Genomic DNA, 18,451 nt, shown 5'->3' with positions numbered 1-18,451 from the left:
AGATCTACTTTTTCCCAAGAAATACCTTGTTGGCAAGTAAATTGATCAGGGCTTTAAGTTTAGGGTCATAGAAAGCAAGGGAGAAATAAACCCCAGGGGGAGATTCATCAAAACCTGTGCAGTGGATAACTTGACCAGTTGCCCATCAGATCGCTTCTTTTATTATTTTAAAATTAAAAGAAGCAATCTGATTGGTTGCTATGAGCAACAGCTCCACTTTTCCTCTGCATAGGCTTTGATAAATTTCCCCCCGGATCTTTTAGTCTTTGGGGCACCATCGGATGCAATAATAGGGTGCCTATTTCAAACTCCTTATTTTTTTTGTTATGTTTGCAGTCATTTTCTATATACAGGTATATTTTCATTATGTTTCCCTTTCAGCTGTTTCCCGGACATCCCCCCTTCCTCCAACTATGCAAACCCTGGTCAGCCTTGCACCTCCAATGGAGTCCATGGTCCTGGGATAATTTCAAGTATAAGTCATGGTGGACCAGTCAACTCAGGTGGTGTCCTCCACATGGGTCAGCAAATGCCAGTGCGGCCTGGTATGAGTGGCCCATGTGGGGGGCCTCCTTTCCAATCACATCTCAACTGCAATAACAACAATGCAATGGTCAATCCCAAAGGATATCAGGGTCCCCCAATGTGCATGAGTGGACCAGATCTACCCATCAAAGCAGAACCTAAAACCAGCTATGCTGCCGGGTAAGTGATAGCTAGGAAAGCAGAGGGACTTTGAGGACTATGAAATGAAAAATGTGAATAACACGAGCCTGACAACTACAGCATAAGGTGTACATCTTGAAGATGCCATCTACATAGTATGTGCACAGTATAGAGAGGAGTCTCTCATTCCAGACAACTCTTTCTTAACCAAAGCAGAGAAACACAAGGAGCTACAGCTACAGTCTAAAGCAGCACATAGAGTTGTATGCAACCTTGAGGACTGCAGCATGCACTGAATACTTAAAATTATTCAATTTCAGTGTAGAAATTCCAGAGTGTGTACGGTGTAGCAAAATCTCATCCCCCGGAGCTTGTCTTCTTCAAAAAACAAGCTCTATCATTACAATGATGTCCTGAATTTGTAAGGGGTACTTTGGAGAATTTTTTTTTTTTTTTAAATCATCTGGTACCAGAAAGTTAAACAGATTTGTAAAAATCTTAATCCTTCCAGTACTTATCAGCTGCTGTATGTTCCAGAGGAAGTTCTTTTCAGTCGGAGTGTAACACTCACATTTCAGTAGACTGGAACACTGATGATAGTGGATCCGCTGGACCTGTGTGGTAGATGACTCGGACCGTACCAGGGAGTGGAGTCTAAGGTGCCGCTGGTTTAGGCCAGAACTTGCCGCAAAGCAGGATGCACTTGCTGCGGCAGGTGGCACCCAGGTCGCTTCCCCATAGAACGACTCATCCACACAGGCGGCTGAGGAGATTCGAGGCACAGTTGGGATAAGGCAACTCGTGGTCAGGATAGCAGAAGGTCGGGGCTGGAGGCACAGTAACGTAGTTAGGAACGTAGCAAGTGGTCAGTAGGCAGGTGGCAAAGGAGCAAGGTCAGGTCACGGAGTAAAGGGTATAATACACCGCAAGGCAACTCTCAGGAATGCTTTCTCTCAGGCACTAGGGCAACAAAGATCCGGCAGAGAAGTGTGGGAGGTGGACGAATTTATCAATGAGCCACAGGTGTTACTTCATTAATGGGCGCACTGGCCCTAGGGGACGGGGACACACATGCCGGAGAAGAGAGGCAGAGGTGGGGGCAGGAGAAGCACCAGGTGAGTGACGGGCTGGTAGTCGCATGCAGGCGCGTCCCGGGATGCGAATCCTAGCCCCGCCGGCAGCAGCAGGTAACGGGACCATGCGCTCATGGCCAGCGTGTGCAGCCGGAGCACATAACGTAACACTGAGCACAGTGCCCTAAAACAAACAGAGGTGTCAGCAGAGAGCACTGCGGTCAGACTGGAAAAAACTACATAACTTCATCTGGAGCATACAGCAGCTGGTAAGTACTGGAAGGCTTAAGATTTTTAAATAGAAATAATTTACATATATATATATATATATATATCTGGCATCGGTTGATTTGGAAACATTTACTTTCCTCTAGAGTACCCCCTTTAAAATAGATATGGACTTGTATAGATTTAAACTAGAAAAAAAAACAACTCATTTAAATTATCTATAATAACAATTGTTGCTACTTAAAGTGTACCTGTCGTCAACAAACCTTTTTATATAATGTACATAATACCATTATATGCACATATATTGACAAGGCAGGAGCCTGCACAGAGCCCTGCTGGTCCCGCCCTTACTTCCTGTATTTGGACTCCTTAGAGAGACACACAGGCAATAGCTGCAGATACGGCATTTATTCACCCAAAAATATACACATTTTTTAACCAATGTATATTACAAATATACATATAATGGTATTATGTATATTATATGAAAAGTTGTTGTTGATGACAGGTTCACTTTAATGTGCCCAAGACCTCTGTGCTATCACCTGGTTTAGGAATAGTGATTGGTTATAGTATAGGTAGCAGAGGCAGATTACTATAAACACATTAATATAAACACAACGTAATATTCACACTAAGTTTAACTATCATTCCCAGCAAAAAAAGTAAAGCATGGCACATAAAGTATGCCCCAGACATGTGCAACTGTAGGCCTATACAGTTGCATATGTCTGCCAATAAATGAATACAGCAGATTATAGATCAGGCAAAACTAAACAGAGGGAAGGGGAAAGATTCTATATAAGTTGTCATTTATTTTTATTATTTTAATGCCTGCTTATTCTGGGTTTCAGAATAGGTAGGTGGTCCTATCTGTGTATGCATGCTTATATCACGAAGACTGTGAACCACTGATAAGACCGCCCATTAGACTCCTAAGCCTAAAAGCCTAATGTGCAGGAATTAAAATGAAAAAAAAAAAAGACAAGTTACTGTATACTGAATCTTTTCCCACAATTCTATAAATCAATCTGCTCAGCTCTTCCTACTCTATAACATGCTTTCAACAGCTGTACTCTTGTTATAACTATAACTATAGGGCATCTCTATATCCCCTTTTCTGTGTATTTCTATATCCCCTTCTATTTCTGTGCAACAGAAGTGACAGCTTCTGCTGGCATCAAAATTGTCAGCAATGGCCAAAACAATGTCACTTAAAACTATAATGGTATTATCTACGTTATATAAAAAGTTTTTGTTCTATGTTTTGACCTGTGTTTTTGCTTTTATTTTCTATGCAAAACTTCAATAAATTTAAAAAAAAAAAGTTTTTGTTGACGACAGGTACATTTTAAGTAGCAACAATTGTTATTATAGATAATTTGAATTACCGTATTTTTCGCCCTATAGGACGCACCGGCGTATAAGACGCACCCTATTTTTAGGTGCAAAATCAAAAAAATTAAAGATTTTGAACCCAATAGTGGTCTTCAACCTGCGGACCTCCAGATGTTGCAAAACTACAACTCCCAGCATGCCCGGACAGCCGTTGGCTGTCCGGGCATGCTGGGAGTTGTAGTTTTGCAACATCTGGAGGTCCGCAGATTGAAGACCACTGCAGGAGGAGGTAATACTCACGTGTCCCCGCCGCTCCGGACCCGTCACCGCTGCCCTGGATGTCGCTCCATCGCTGACGCCGCGTCCCCGTCGCTCCGGAACGTCTCTGCTGCCGGCCGGGTATCCTCGCTCTCCGTCGCCGTTATCACATCGTTACGCACGCCGCCGCACGTACGCGACGACGTGATGACGAGGAAGGAGAGCGCCGTCCATACAGGGGATCCCTGAACGGAGAAGACACCGAGGAGGCAGGTAAGGTCCCTCCCGGTGTCCTGTAAGCACTAACCCAGCTATTCAGTCGGGCTGTTCGGGACCGCCGCGGTGAAATCGCGGCGGTCCCGAACAGCCCGACTGAACAGCCGGGTTAGTGTCACTTTCCCTTCAGACGCGGCGGTCAGCTTTGATCGCCGCGTCTGAAGGGTTAATACAGGGCATCACCGCGATCGGAGATGTCCTGTATTAGCCACGGGTCCCGGCCGTTGACGGACGCAGGGACCGCCGCGATAGGGGTGTATTCGCCGTATAAGACGCACTGACTTTTTCCCCCCAGTTTTGGGGAAGAAAAAGTGCGTCTTATACGGCGAAAAATACGGTAGTTGTTTTTTTCTAGATTAAATCTATAGAAGTCCATAACCATTTTAAAGGGGGTACTCTAGAGAAAAATAAATGTTTTCCACTCTACATAATGAGTAAAGCTATCTGTGTATGCATGCTTATACCACAAAGACTGTCAATCACTGATAAGACCGCCCATTAGACTCCTAAGCATATGATTTTCCCTACTTTTGGAGGTAGCATCCGACCCCAGGAGCAGACTATAGAATAGGTTCCTTCTGGTCAGTGGTAAAGATACACATGCTAAGCTAAGCATAATCTAGTAGGAATACATGAACAATTCATGAGATAACTGTAAAATATTTTCTTCATCTTCCTCCTCGTCAGCACTTTACCTGACTCTCCCCCAGACTCCGGATCAGAGGCGTACTCCCCCCAGCAGCTGAATGGTAAGTGCCTGTGCATGATTTTCCCCTCCTTCATTATTGCTTTTATCCAGTTCGTGTTATCAGTCAAGAAAGAGAGAAGGTAAGAAAGATATAAAGTGTGTAAATATACCGGCTAGACCACTGTGCAATTTGGAGAGTGCAAAGACTGTGTCCAGGAAAGGAACCTCTCGTGAACCTTATTATGGAGAGTGATGTTGAAGAGGAGAAAAAGGAAACTTCAAGATAGAGTTTGTGGAAAGTTAGTGCAAGGAGGTCTTAAGAGGTAAGATGTGCAAGGGGAGGGGTGACGGTAAAAGGGATGACTGGGGTATTAGGTTTGCAAAAAAAAAGGGAAAGGCGAAACTGAAGACTAATCTACTCTCTGTATTGTGGACTTTGAAAAGGAAAGGGTTAAAGGACATTCTAAGGAAAACTTCTGTGGGATTACCGTCTGTGGGATTTTCCTTAAGACTAGCATAGTTACCCAACTCAGGGAAAACACTTCTCTACATGGTGTGGAATGGGGGGGTGGGAAGGTGACTAATGACAGGGGAGAGATCATCTAGAAGGTTAAGGGGTCTAAGCAGATTGGTGATAGGGACACAGGAAGAAATGTTGTGTGACAGTCCCAAGACTGTCTTGGAGATACCCAGTGTCCATTCCCTAAAGGTACACTGTGGGTATGACAGGTGGGAGTGTCCCAAAGCTGGTGTCTATGGGCTATAGAGTAATGGACTTTGCACACCCTCCCGGGTGTAACAGGTGACATTGTTTGGGTCGGTGTCTCTGCGGAGCTAGTCCAGTGTGTGCAAACTCGAATCTTTGTTTATCAGAGCAAAGAAATGTTTGGAATTCCTTTCCTGCCCCTCCCTAAATTTATCAGGAGAAATGGACTGACCCCACACACACATTCCCTCTGCTGAATGTTTCCTAACTACTGCCATAGTAATGTGCCCTACTGTTACGTGCTAGGATCCTATTACTATGCTCAGGAGTCAGTTTTTTAGGTTTTTGTTACGTTAAGTAAAGTGCATAATTTACCCTAAGTGGGACCTATGGGAGGAAGCCCCCACAGCAGATCTGGTGGGCATCATTAATTTCCATTAGCAACAAAACAGTGGAAATCTCAAGTCAAGAATTTAAAGCCGATTTGGGTTCACATCTGCTTATATAGTTATATATGGCTGGTTAATGAGTATATTTAGTGTGTTATACTAAGTAATTAGATAGATCAGTTCTACATTCCAGTACATAGTTATTATTCTGCGTTATATACTTATTTTTGAAGAACGCAGAAACAAATCTACTTTTCTTTATGCACAGTAAAGCCAAGGCCAATTATATGTAGCAATTAATATACAGGTTACTGAATGCTGATATCCTTATCTATATTCATTGTACTGAATGCATAAAAGAATATATATGCATACACAATCTACTTTCCTATTAGTAGACAACATTTGTCATCTATAAGTGTCCTCAGACCATGTAAAAATAAAAATAAAGTGAATATACAAAATAGTGTTATTATGGCCCCATTATTATCTAAACTAGGGGGTGATGATTATGGCTACTCATTCCTATAAAGGTAAATTGATGAATTTGCACTGCCATAATTTGCATGTTCCATAAGCCTTTTTGGAGATATGAAAGTGTTGGAGTGCGGCTATACTTTATGAAGATATTGTGCTAATGTGTTATAGCTTTTGATGTAAGAGCCATTTATTGCAGATTCTGTATTTTGCTACATCTACAATGCCATATGCCTGAGTGTTCACCTTCTAATATCCACATATAGATCCAATGGATGCATATGGTACTTGATATATGATCATAATTTCAGCAAAGTGTTAATCCATTACAATGCTGGTTAGATACATAGCTGCAATGTTTCCTGCTGACCAGTGTATTTTTCTGTATTATTTAGATCCTCACATGCTTCGCACTATGACCCCAGAAAATATTTGTCACATCACCCCACCTTCTCGCCTGGAGCACCCACCACCTTCTCACCTTCAGGGCCCGCCTCCTCCTCATCCGGCACACCAGCAGCACTATCCTAACATGCAACGAGATCTTTACCTGAAAGTGGAGTCCTTGATGCCCCAGTACCCCCCGCTTGGACCTGGTCTCCCTCCCACAGTCCTCCATCATGCACAGCAATCTCAGATGCTTCAGCAGCTTCTCCAGCAGCAACATGGATCTGAGTATGTACCATTGGAGTCTCTATGCTGGAAATGGTTCATTTCCATTTACTCATCAACTTTGTCATAAAAATAAGCCACATTATGATCATTTCTATTATTTAGTCTTTTTTTTTCTTTTTTTACTTTTACACAATTGAGCCCCTAAAAAATCCAAATATGCTCAAACGGAAAGCAAAGCATTTGCCTTGAAAAGTCTATAGAAAATATCTCTAACATTATCCACTTGGGCACTCATAGCAACCAGCCATCCGATAGAGAAGGCAAAGATGGTTTAAACTGGTTGTCCTGACTGATAAATACATAATACCGTATATACTCGAATATAAGCCGAGGCCCCTAATTTCACCCCAAAAACCCAGGAAAAGTTAATGACCCAACTATAAGCCTAGGGTGGGAAATACATCATCCCCCCATGTCATCATCCCCCCCCCCCCCTTCATCATCACCGCCTGTCAATCCCTTCATCAGTGGTCTTCCAGGACCGGGAGTTGTAGTTTTGAAACCTCTGGTGGTCCGCAGGTTGAAGACCACTGCAGCCTTTATCATCATCCAGACCCCGGTCATCATCCCACCCCTTCATCATCACCGCCTGTCAATCCCTTCATCAGTGGTCTTCAACCTGCGGACCTCCAGATGTTGCAAAACTACAACTCCCAGCATGCCCGGACAGCCATCGGCTGTCTGGGCATGCTGGGAGTTGTAGTTTTGAAACCTCTTGAGGTCCGCAGGTTGAAGACCACTGTGGCCTTCGTCATCATCCAGAATCCTGCTCATGAATGTCCCTGTGCGTCGTCGTCAAGGCAACGTCACTAGTCCAGGGCCGGGCCCGGAGCGGAGAAGAGGGCCCCCCTGTGTAAAAGGACAGCCCGGAACGACTAACCTTCCCCACCGGACAGTCCCTGCAGTATAGATGGCTCGGACCAGCTCACCCTTCCTTCCCACCGAGGGGAGGTGAGTAGAGAACTAAAGGGGGGTCTGGATGATGACGATGGCCGCAGTGGTCTTCAACCTGCGAACCTCGAGAGGCTTCAAAACTACAACTCCCAGCATGCCCGGACAGCCGATGGCTGTCCGTGCATGCTGGGAGTTGTAGTTTTGAAGCCTCTGGAGGTCTGCAGGTTGAAGACCACTGTGGCCTTCGTCATCATCCAGACCCCCCTTTTGGAGTTGTAGTTTTGCAACATCTGGAGGTCCGCAGGTTGAAGACCACTGATGAAGGGATTGACAGGCGGAGAGTTCACTCGAGTATAAGCCGAGGGGGAGCGTTTTCAACACGAAAAATTGTGCTGAAAAACTCGGCTTATACTGGAGTATATACGGTGCGCAATAAGTGTCATGTACTGCATGAGGTGCAATACTGCTCACTGTATCAGTCCAGAAGATCACATGATGACAAATCACATGATCATGTTATCCCCTGTTTCAACAGTGATCACAAAAGTAACTTAAAGGGTACCTCTCATCAAAAAACTTTTGATATATTATAGATTAATGTATGCAGAATAACTTTACAATTGCATGTTATTAAAAAATATGCTTCTTTCTATTTAATTTTCCACTTTGAAGAAATGACCACTAGGGGTCTCCCTACCAGTCCTGGCAGCAAGCATTTCAGACTCATGCTGGAGTCCTAAACACTACGAGCTGCCAGTCTGCTTTGTTCACAAAGGAGAACACTCAGAGCTGCCAGCCTGCTTTGTTCACAGCCTGTTTGGCTGTGGACAAAGCAGGCTGGCAGCTCTGAGTGTTTAGGACTCCAGCATGAGTCAGAAATGCTTGCTGACAGGACTGATCGGGAAAAATACAATAGAAAGAAGCATATTTTTCATTAACATGCTATTGGAAAGTTATTCAACATTCATTAATCTAAAATATATCAAAAGTTTATTTGATGAGAGGTACCCTTTAAAAATAAAATAGTAAAAAAAAAAAAACTTTATAACTCTACTGCCAGCAAAATGAAAGCAATAGCCCTGAATAACAATCCCATCATGCCATATGAGTACATTCTGCCCATACATGATGTAGCCATTGACTCCTACTGACCTGATTTGATGCTGCGTATTTCAGTGCTATCAAAGTCTATGGGTGTTTATTATTACTCCCATAGACTTTGCTAGCACAGAAATACACGGTGTCAAATACGCAGCATCAAGTACACTGCGTATAAGCTACGTGTGACCCTACCCTAAATGCCTCTGATTAACTTATATGCTGGAAAAAGATGACATTTACATTTGGCAGAAACCATGACTGATGCCATAAAGTGACATCTGTTGCTTAAATGAAAAAACCTAATAATGTATAATGCGCAGTGTTTTTCTTACTGTTTTATAACTAATTGCAGTTAAATGGGATCTATGATCAGGTTATAGCTTCCTAACCTGCTGATAAAGGCTAATAAGGGATGTTACACTGGGAATGATGTTACCTTTGCGTCACCGGTGTGCCATTTTTAGTAAAATGCAGTTTTAGCAATATGCAAATTAGGCAATATTAGGCACTAATAAGCCTACCTGCTTGTTCTTGTAACTACACCTTCTCTTGAATATTCCTCTGACGCTCTGCAGTGACCTAACTCAAGGCCGCTCTGAAATCTTGCACTTCCACAGTAACTACATTAGCATGGCGGGCCTGGATTGGGTGTGAGATGCAGGGAAGATGGAATTACCCTAGGGGCAGATGGCATTATCCCCTAGTATTCGTGACGCCAGGGTGTAGTTTATCCTGAATACCACCCAAAGGTATACCGTTGGATCCTGGGCTAGGCACAGGGCAATAATGACTCAGACACCAAGTTACGGACAACGGTAGCTTTACTGCGTGACAGATGGAACAGTCTGTGCAGTGTAGCCAGGCCCACAGAGGTGACCAGTGACTTCAGAGACCTTAAGGGCTTGCTGGGACTTGCAGTAGATTTGGACAATTTTAGTGTAGGCCACTCTGACTTGACAATAGATGACTGTGACTGACTTGACTTGAGACTGACAATGCTGTGGTTGTAGCTTACTTGTAGAATTGTGGCTGCTGGACTTGACTTGAGGCCTCTAATGGACTCCAGACACACTCTAGGACTTGACTGCACTGCAACTCAGTAGAAAGAGAGCAAAGAGACTCCTCCCAGGGCTTTTATAGGAGAGACTCTGGTGGGGTCTCATAGGTCACCCTTAAGTCACATGGTCACTAATACCTCCTGGGTTACACTCACATGACAATTGATGATCACATGTTAACCTCTCTTAAAGTGATAACACTTTCTTCTGCATCATACAGTATAACACATGGCAAACAATATGTACATAAGGAGACAGGTGTAAGGGGCCCAGGGGACACTTTAAGGAGGCTGCCTAACAGGGCAGGAAGAATACCTGGCCACCACACTAGTGTGAGAATGCAGACTGGCCATGAGTTACATCACTGCAGAGGGGCAGATAAATATTCAAGAGGAGGCGCTGTTAAAGGAGCAGGCGGGTGGCCTTATCTGTGCATTTAGGATTAAAGTGCACCAAACAGCCTAATTTGTATATTACTAAAACTGCATTGTACAGAAAAACTGTGCTCTGGGGACACATATTAAAGGGGTTGTACAGTGAAAATAATGTATCCCCTATCCATAGGATAGGGATTAGTATCTCATTGCAGGGGGCCTGACTGCTGGGACCCCCTCCGATTTCCAGAACGGGACCCCAGCTCTCACATGCTGTAGGGACCCCAGAGAGATCACATGCTGTAGGAGCCACCAATGTAAAATAAAGGGACAGTATGTTTTGGGATATGTGAAAGAGCATTTCCTATATAGTGTCTTATGATTCATTTTAGGTTATTTAATGGTCTTATTAAGTCAGATACATTTTTCTTCATTTCAGGCTCCCCGTGCACCCTGCAAAGAAGAGGAAACACTCAGATTCTCCTAATCTGAGGGATCAAGTACCCAATGGAGGCATGGTGAAACAGGAGCCGGGTACTGACACACTGACGTAGATCACACACATATGTGTAGAGCAGGCACATGAAATCCAACAAGTCCTTTGGCAATGTACATTCACATAGGTACTGATGGCGGAACAGTTACAGTCACAGAGGTTTGGATGAAATAGCATTCATATACCAAGGCCTTGGCACTAAATGGTGGCAAAACACAGCATTATACATCAGAATAACTGGTACAGTGATCCCTCAACTTACAATGAATTCAACATACAATGGTCTTTTCTGGACCATCATAAGTTGAAACCAGACTCAACATACAATGTACGCACAATCCAGATCTGTGAAATGTGTCAATGGCCGGAAGAACCGAACAAGCAAAATGGGCATTCACTGGTAAAACCCCTGTATTACTGAAGCGTATGCACTGACTGATGTCTGGTAGCGCCCCCTACAGTATAGGAAGGTATTACATGTTCTGTAGGCTTTACCTGTCCCAGGGTTAGCTGCTCCTTTGGACACCAGGTGAAGGCGACTCAATTACTTTTTTTTAGGACACTGTGTACTGTACAGGACCCTGAAGAAGCTCCTGTCCTCTACATAGACCAGTGTTTCCCAAGCAGGGTGCCCCCAGCTGTTGCAAAGCTACAACTCCCAGCATGCCCGGACAGCCTTTGGCTGTCCGGGCATGCTGGGAGTTGTAGTTTTGCAACAGCTGGAGTTCCCCCTGCTTGGGAAACACTGACATAGACAGTGATTACAGCTCCCAGCAGATCATTCTTACTTTTATATGTAAGGATTTGCTTTATTTATATTAGTTATCTACTTATTTTTCTTTAATCCTCACTTTTTCCTATTTTTGGATGACATTTTGGTGCCTTTAGAACCAATTACCAGGTTTCCATAGAATTCTGGTCTCAACATACAATGGTTTCAACATACAATGGTCGCCCCAGAACCAATTAATATTGTAACTTGAGGGAGCACTGTATCCTGATGTATACAGTATGATTGATGTTGCCCAAAAATGTGATGTGAATAGAACACAATGGCCCTCATTTACGTATGGGGTTGTATTTTGTTGTAGGTTTAATAATCCATGTATTTTTTTCCTTAGTTATTTATTATTATGCGCGTTTGTGTGTTTTTTTTTTTGGCACAATTTCAGCACACATTGGATTTCATGGCGCACACCGAAAGAATGAAAATTCTATATTACATTACAGATAAATGTTTGTACACACATTATAACTAGGGAAGATAGTACCAAGCAAAACAAATTCAAAACATTCCAAAGGGCCACAAGTGAAGGGATTGGGTAATGTTATATAGTTATATAGTTCATAAGGTTAAAAAAAAAAAGTCGAGTCCATCAAGTTCAACCTTTATACCTACAGTGTCCCCACCCCAACCATGTGGTGTTGTAGGGGTTTTCTCTGATCATCTATTTTATGGTCAGCAATTTTTCCAAGAAATGTTTTTTTTTTGTAGAAAACCTTTTTTCTGGCGCATTATGTTTCCTGCTGGCGCTTCCCTGGCGCAGGCATGGTGCAAACAGCGTGCGCCAAAAAAACAACAAAAAAAAGTCCGAAAAGAGCTTAGTAAATGGGCCAGTGCTGTTTATATTTTGTGACTCATTTTGTTATACCAAATTTATGAAACTGAGGATTTATTTGCCTATTTTGCACTCACCTTTGTAGCACATAATATAGCATTTGCACACAGCATCCTTATTACTTTGCACAAATACACGGAATACAGGTAGCACCCACTAAAGATGTACACGTTACTACCATAGGAACATCCAATAACAAGGGTGACATTTGGGGTTGTATTACAGGTACAGCAGTACTTATTATAGGGGAAGTGACCTTTTCTTATTTTGTCTCCAGGTCTTATGAATGATAATGACAGTCTGAATGGCTCCTACCTGGACCCCAATTACCAGTCCATAAAATGGCAGCCGCACCAACAGAATAAGTGGGTCACCTTGTATGACAGCAGCTACAAGGAACTGTAAGTTATTTTATGCAATCATATATCTGTATATTTTAATCGACATATACAATTTGTATCTGTATGACATGCATAAATAGTAATAAACGCCATAAATAGTAATAAAGTTGGTGGCGTTTATTACTATTTATGCATGGACTTTTAGCGAGTTGTGAGCCCTCACTTACAAGACGCACTACACCCACCCAAGTGTGAACAGGTGACATACGTTTTCTTAATGTATCTGTATGACAGCCATGTGTTGAGTGGAATGACCTTGAGAGTAATGGTCTTGTTTCTTGCAGCCCAATGCCCACTTACAAGGTGGATGCAGATAAAGGGTTTAACTTCTCAGTGGGAGATGATGCTTTTGTATGCCAAAAGAAAAACCATTTTCAAGTGACCGTATACATCGGCATGATCGGAGAGCCTAAATATGTGAAAACCCCAGAAGGCATCCTACCTATTGAGTGCTTCTACTTAAAACTACACGGTGTGAAGGTCAGAATTGTAGGAAGTTCTCAGTTATTACATAATATAAGAATATTTTATTACAAAGTTGGGATAACTTCAAGCCTTCTTCTGGCCTTGGGTATACCATGCAGTCAGACTCATTGTTTTGTGTTATTGTGATATACGCTAATGTACTTCTTTCTTCTTTGCTTTGTGGATTCCAATTTTATGTATTTTATGATATTTTTAAAGGTAACTTAATTAAATAGATCTTTTTTCATCATGTACGTCTTATCTATGCTATCTTTTAGGGATTTATGGTGCAATTATGTGCACAGGGGCCTGGACCCCCCCATGATGTCCATATAGCCTAGCAAGGCTTATAGGCAAGGGCTGTTCAGAATAAATTGCGTTGTCCATGTGGCAAGGTTATTTGCATCTGTGTAATTTCACATATATATGTATTCTGTATAGCCTTAGCCTATCAAACATCAGAGTTATCAGCTGCCATTCTTTTATATCAAGATGACATATATATGTGTGTTATTTAAGTAGACTGGGGAAGATGTCTGAAATACGTTTTTTTTATTATCCATATTGACATGTGCAGATAAAACATGAATCTGTATCTTTGTACCTTTTTAGCTGGAGGCCATCAATCAAAGCATCAGTATTGAGCAATCCCAGTCTGATCGCAGTAAGCGCCCTTTTCATCCAGTCACGTAAGTAAAGGGCAGGTCAATAATAAAGATGCAAAATGATAGAAATGCAAAATGAATGGTTGAGAATTGAAAAATTCTAATTGTGTAAATTAGACTCTCTGGTCTTCTCAGGTTGTCCCTTCCACCAGACCAGGTCACCAAAGTCACAGTTGGAAGACTCCATTTCAGCGAGACTACTGCAAACAACATGAGGAAAAAAGGCAAACCTAACCCAGACCAGAGGTTAGTATAGCAGTCACGACATCAGTAGACATATACAGCAAACTAAAAGTTAGATATATGGGACCTTTCAGAATTTGTCTTCCTGTATCTACATAACACTTCACAGAAAGGTACCCACTTAAAAAATAAGACAGTTAAGATCCCCCCCAAAAAAAACACTACAAACAAAGTATATAAAACCAGGCCTTAAATCTCTTACATGCCAGTAGGAAACAAGGGCTGATCGGATTTTTAAATATGACACCCAACCTGCTGCCTGGGTGATGGGTAAGTAGCAAAGGGTAGTGGACAGAAGGTATAGTAATTAGTATTCTGGTGCGACCCAACATGTTTCAGCCACATAATGTGCGTTCCTCAGGGGCTAACCAGATATATAGATTTATAATGTACGCATCAAAAATAGCGTAACCAGTTACACGATGTAGGGTACAAAACCACTGAAAATAAACCAATAGGGTAACACCACTAATCATGCGTGATAGTAGATTATGATGTAGCAACACCACTCCTCATACACAATAGCAGATAGTGATGCAGAAAAAAAATATATGGTGAGTACAAAACACAGTGGCCCTAGGTATATAGAGCCGCAACAAAAAGATCACATATATGTCAGATCATGTGGCGGTGGAACCCCACCATCACCTACATTGATTACTCACTGTACCACTCGACCGCATATATGGGGACCAACCATAGGGACCTATGTGTGTATCTAGTCCTAAATGAGTATCACCAAAGTTGCCTATCTTGAGATCAGCACATAGGTGAATTTTACAGATAGATTATTCTATTCTATGAAGCCTATACAACATGTATGGCAGCACATAACTTCCCTATGATGCTGTATCATATAGTGCCTTCACAACGCATCCTAAAAGGGAAATATTCTCCATAGAGGAATTGCTTCCAGAGAAGAATCCTTTCTTTATACCACACCAGATGGAGCTTGCCAGGATTCATTTTATAAGTGTGAATATGAATGCCTCCTGCAATGTTCTTTTCTCCTACAATTGACTGTTTCTTAACTTCACCATCCATCTTGTCTCATTCAGGTGCTTAATTTTATGCTTTTTGCAGGTATTTTCTCTTAGTGGTGGCCCTCACAGTCCAGGCGCAGAATCAAACATATTTTGTAGCAGCACAAGCATCGGAACGCATCATTGTCCGGGTAGGTACACCAGAATAAGATGCTATAAAATTCCCTTAGAAAAAAAGATGGTACCCAGCACTCACCAATCATGCAAAGTGAAGATTTATTAAGCCATAGTGTAGTACAAGAACGCGTTTCGGCATGGGAGCCTTCCTCAGCTGTCTGCCTAAGGCAGACAGCTGAGGACGGCTCCCACGCCAAAACGCGTTCTTGTACTACGCTATGGCTTAATAAATCTTCACTTTGCTTGATTGGTGAGTGCTGAGTACCATCTTTTTTACAAGTGGCTTTACCCTACCTTGTGCACCACCGCATATTCCACGGAAGTGCTGACACACCCACTATATTGAATAAAATTCCCTTTGTCTGGCACCCAGTAGTAGTGATAACCCTGTGTAGTAGTGAATTATAATCTGGCATCTGTAAAGATCTAATGCAAATGTCTAACAAGCCATAACCAGAATCCTGTCCAGGTAATAGGATGGGATATCCCACACTCTTAGTTTCCTGCTTCACTCATTGATCTCTATTTCACAGGCCTCTAATCCTGGTCAGTTTGAGAGTGACAGTGAAGTGCTCTGGCAGCGTGGTCAACTTCCAGACACGGTTTTTCACCATGGGCGAATTGGCATCAACACAGAGCGGCCAGATGAAGCCTTAGTAGTTCATGGGAATGTCAAGATCATGGGCTCACTTTTGCATCCTTCTGACATCAGAGCCAAGGAGGACATTGAAGAGGTAAGATACAAAGAAATGGTTAAAGGGGTATTCCAGTAAAAACTAACTGGCTCCAGATAGTTGAACAGATTTGTAAATTACTTCTATAAAAAAAATCTTAATCCTTCCAGTACTTATCTGAAGTTGAGTTGTTCTTTTCTGTCTAACAGTGCTCTCTGACACCTCTGTCTGTCTCAGGAACTGTTCAGAGTAGGAGCAAATCCCCATAGGAAACCTCTCCTGCTCTTGACAGTTCCTGACATGGATAGAGGTGTTAGCAGAGAGCACTGTTGTCAGACAGAAAAGAACAACTCAACTTCAGCAGCCAATAAGTACGGGAAGGATTCAGATTTTTTAATAGAAGTAATTTACAAATCTGTTTAACTTTCTGGAGCCAGTTGATATGGAAAATATTTTTTTTTTTACTGGATTACCCCTTTAAGTTTAGTGCTGATAATATTGTGCTGCTGAGAAACTAGACAAGGAATAGGAGCAGTCAGAGCAGAAGAGCAGAAGAGGAACACAATAATTTAAGATAAGGGGAGTGTCTAGTTAAAAAAACAAAAACTGTTGTAGGATGCCGTGTGATTGGGTGGCGCCGGGCCAATTAGGACTAGGGGCTGACTGTGGGCATAGGTTCAGGCAGGGAAGGGTTAAAGGTTTTGTCTCCAACCCCCCCCCCCCCCCCTCTTGGTTGCTCCCAGGGCTGGTTAGCCAGTTAGATTAGGGATAAGGGTCACATGGGAGAGAGGGGTTGGGCTATCCTCTGAGTTTTATAAGCGAGGGTCCCTCCTCCCCTCAGGCCTCCTTGTTCCTGTGTCCAGCAGAGAAAGGTCCCCACCCTCCCTCCCTCTTTTCGATTGTTGTACGGGGTCTTTTCCCCTGTTTGAATTTTGTACCCCCCGTTTATATTAAAAAAAAAAAAAAAAAAAAAAGGAAAATGTTTATTAAAATTTTTTTTTTTTTTTAAATGTGTGGAGTTGTTTTACCTTCTGTGCTTTTCATGTTGGATGGAATGTTTGTCATTGGTTGTATTACGTTAAGTCACAGCTGGTGGTAAAGGAGAGAAATCCATGGAGAAGTGGAGGGGGAAGGCTCTTATGCCTGGCGGCTGAGGCCGGCGGCTGGCTGTGGGGCTCCCCCTGGTTGGGCGACCTCATGGAGGTTGAACGGTTTGGTTACTATGTTAACAGTGTTATGACTAGATAAAAGCTGTGGCCGACCCCCACGTCCACCAAAAGTTTAACAAGTTGTCGGAGTGTTTTTTTATATATAAGGTATATATAGCGGGGGGGGGGGGGGGGGAGAATTAAAGAGGTAAGAGGAAGTAGGTCATTGAACACAGTCCAGTGCAGCATATTTGTCTAACAAAAAGGGATTGTTAACATAAAAAGTATATTAGTAGTAGAAGTTAAAGGAGTATTCCCATCTTCACTAGTTATCCTCTAGGCAGATAACAATATCCATATGGATAGGGATTACTAATTGTTCGGTGTGGGTCCAACTTCTTGGGCCTAAACCAATTACAAGACCAGAGATCAATTGTCCCCCAAGTAAATAGACGAAAATAGATGGCAGCACACAAGCTCGCCACCCGCTCCATTCAGCAATGTTCAAAAGCCCTATAGTAACTGAATGAAGAGGTGGCTAAAGTAGTACTCTAGTCCAGAGTATTCCTGCTCCGTTCTGCCCGGTCTGCAAAATAAATGAAAATGAACCCTCACTCACCTCCCTGGGTTCCCACGGAGCGCCACTACAGCTGTTCGGTCCTCCGGTCCATCCTCTTCATACTTCCGGGTGTAACGAAGCGTCACATGGCGCTCAGCCTATCGCCGGCCACCACGATGCTGAGCGCCATGTGACGCTTCGTTACACCAGGAAGTATGAAGAAGATGGACCGGAGGACCGAACAGCTGTAGTGGCGCTCCGCGGGAACCCAGGGAGGTAAGTGAGGGTTCATTTTCATTTATTTTGCAGCCCGGGCAGAACGGAGCAGGAATACTCTGGAATAGAGTACTCCTTTAAGTAAGTGTCACTCCATTCACTTGGGGGAGAACTGAACTCTGGTCTTGTGATTGTTTGCAGTTTCCCCACACTGATCAGCAATCCATAGGCTTCTTGAAGACCAGCTTGGTATTCATGGAGGAAATTGAGTGGCTTGTGCACATCCTTGACCTCAACTCCATGAAGCAACTTTGTGATCTGTATCAGTTTATGACCTTACAAATGCTTATTTGGCACATATTTTCACAGACACGCTTCAATATCCTGAGTAAAGCCATAAGTGTGGAGGCTATTATGACCTCAAAAGGGGCTCAACTTAATATTAACACTTGTGGTTTTAGAATAAGTTGTCAGTTGTCCACAAATATTTGGCCACATAGTATACTTGAACCTTAATAATATTGGTTGGAATGGGTACGAATGAACCCCCTTTTGCGCTGCCAGCACATGGAGGATTTGGGGACAGGCAGATATGTAACTT

General features: G+C 42.8%; 1 protein-coding gene across 11 annotated transcripts in view; it reads left to right on the top strand.

The window, feature by feature from the left end:
• Positions 1-18,451, top strand: part of MYRF (myelin regulatory factor) — a 184,343-nt gene that overhangs the window by 137,588 nt on the left and 28,304 nt on the right. For 7 of the 11 annotated variants that reach the window (XM_056526788.1, XM_056526785.1, XM_056526787.1 and 4 more), the window contains exons 3-12: positions 382-705; positions 4,530-4,591; positions 6,498-6,777; positions 10,644-10,738; positions 12,597-12,720; positions 13,005-13,200; positions 13,798-13,874; positions 13,968-14,096; positions 15,177-15,267; positions 15,787-15,987. In XM_056526788.1, the coding sequence (XP_056382763.1) occupies positions 518-705; positions 4,530-4,591; positions 6,498-6,777; positions 10,644-10,738; positions 12,597-12,720; positions 13,005-13,200; positions 13,798-13,874; positions 13,968-14,096; positions 15,177-15,267; positions 15,787-15,987 (1,443 nt within the window). In that variant the 5' untranslated portion in view covers positions 382-517. Of the gene's footprint in view, positions 1-381; positions 706-4,529; positions 4,592-4,678; positions 4,854-6,497; positions 6,778-10,643; positions 10,739-12,596; positions 12,721-13,004; positions 13,201-13,797; positions 13,875-13,967; positions 14,097-15,176; positions 15,268-15,786; positions 15,988-18,451 lie in introns of those variants that run through there. The other 4 variants (XM_056526792.1, XM_056526783.1, XM_056526784.1 and 1 more) reach the window with 3 other exon arrangements.

The sequence above is a fragment of the Hyla sarda genome, chromosome 6, assembly GCF_029499605.1.
Source record: "Hyla sarda isolate aHylSar1 chromosome 6, aHylSar1.hap1, whole genome shotgun sequence".
NCBI lineage: Eukaryota > Metazoa > Chordata > Amphibia > Anura > Hylidae > Hyla > Hyla sarda.
This window is presented reverse-complemented; position numbering and strand designations above follow the sequence as displayed.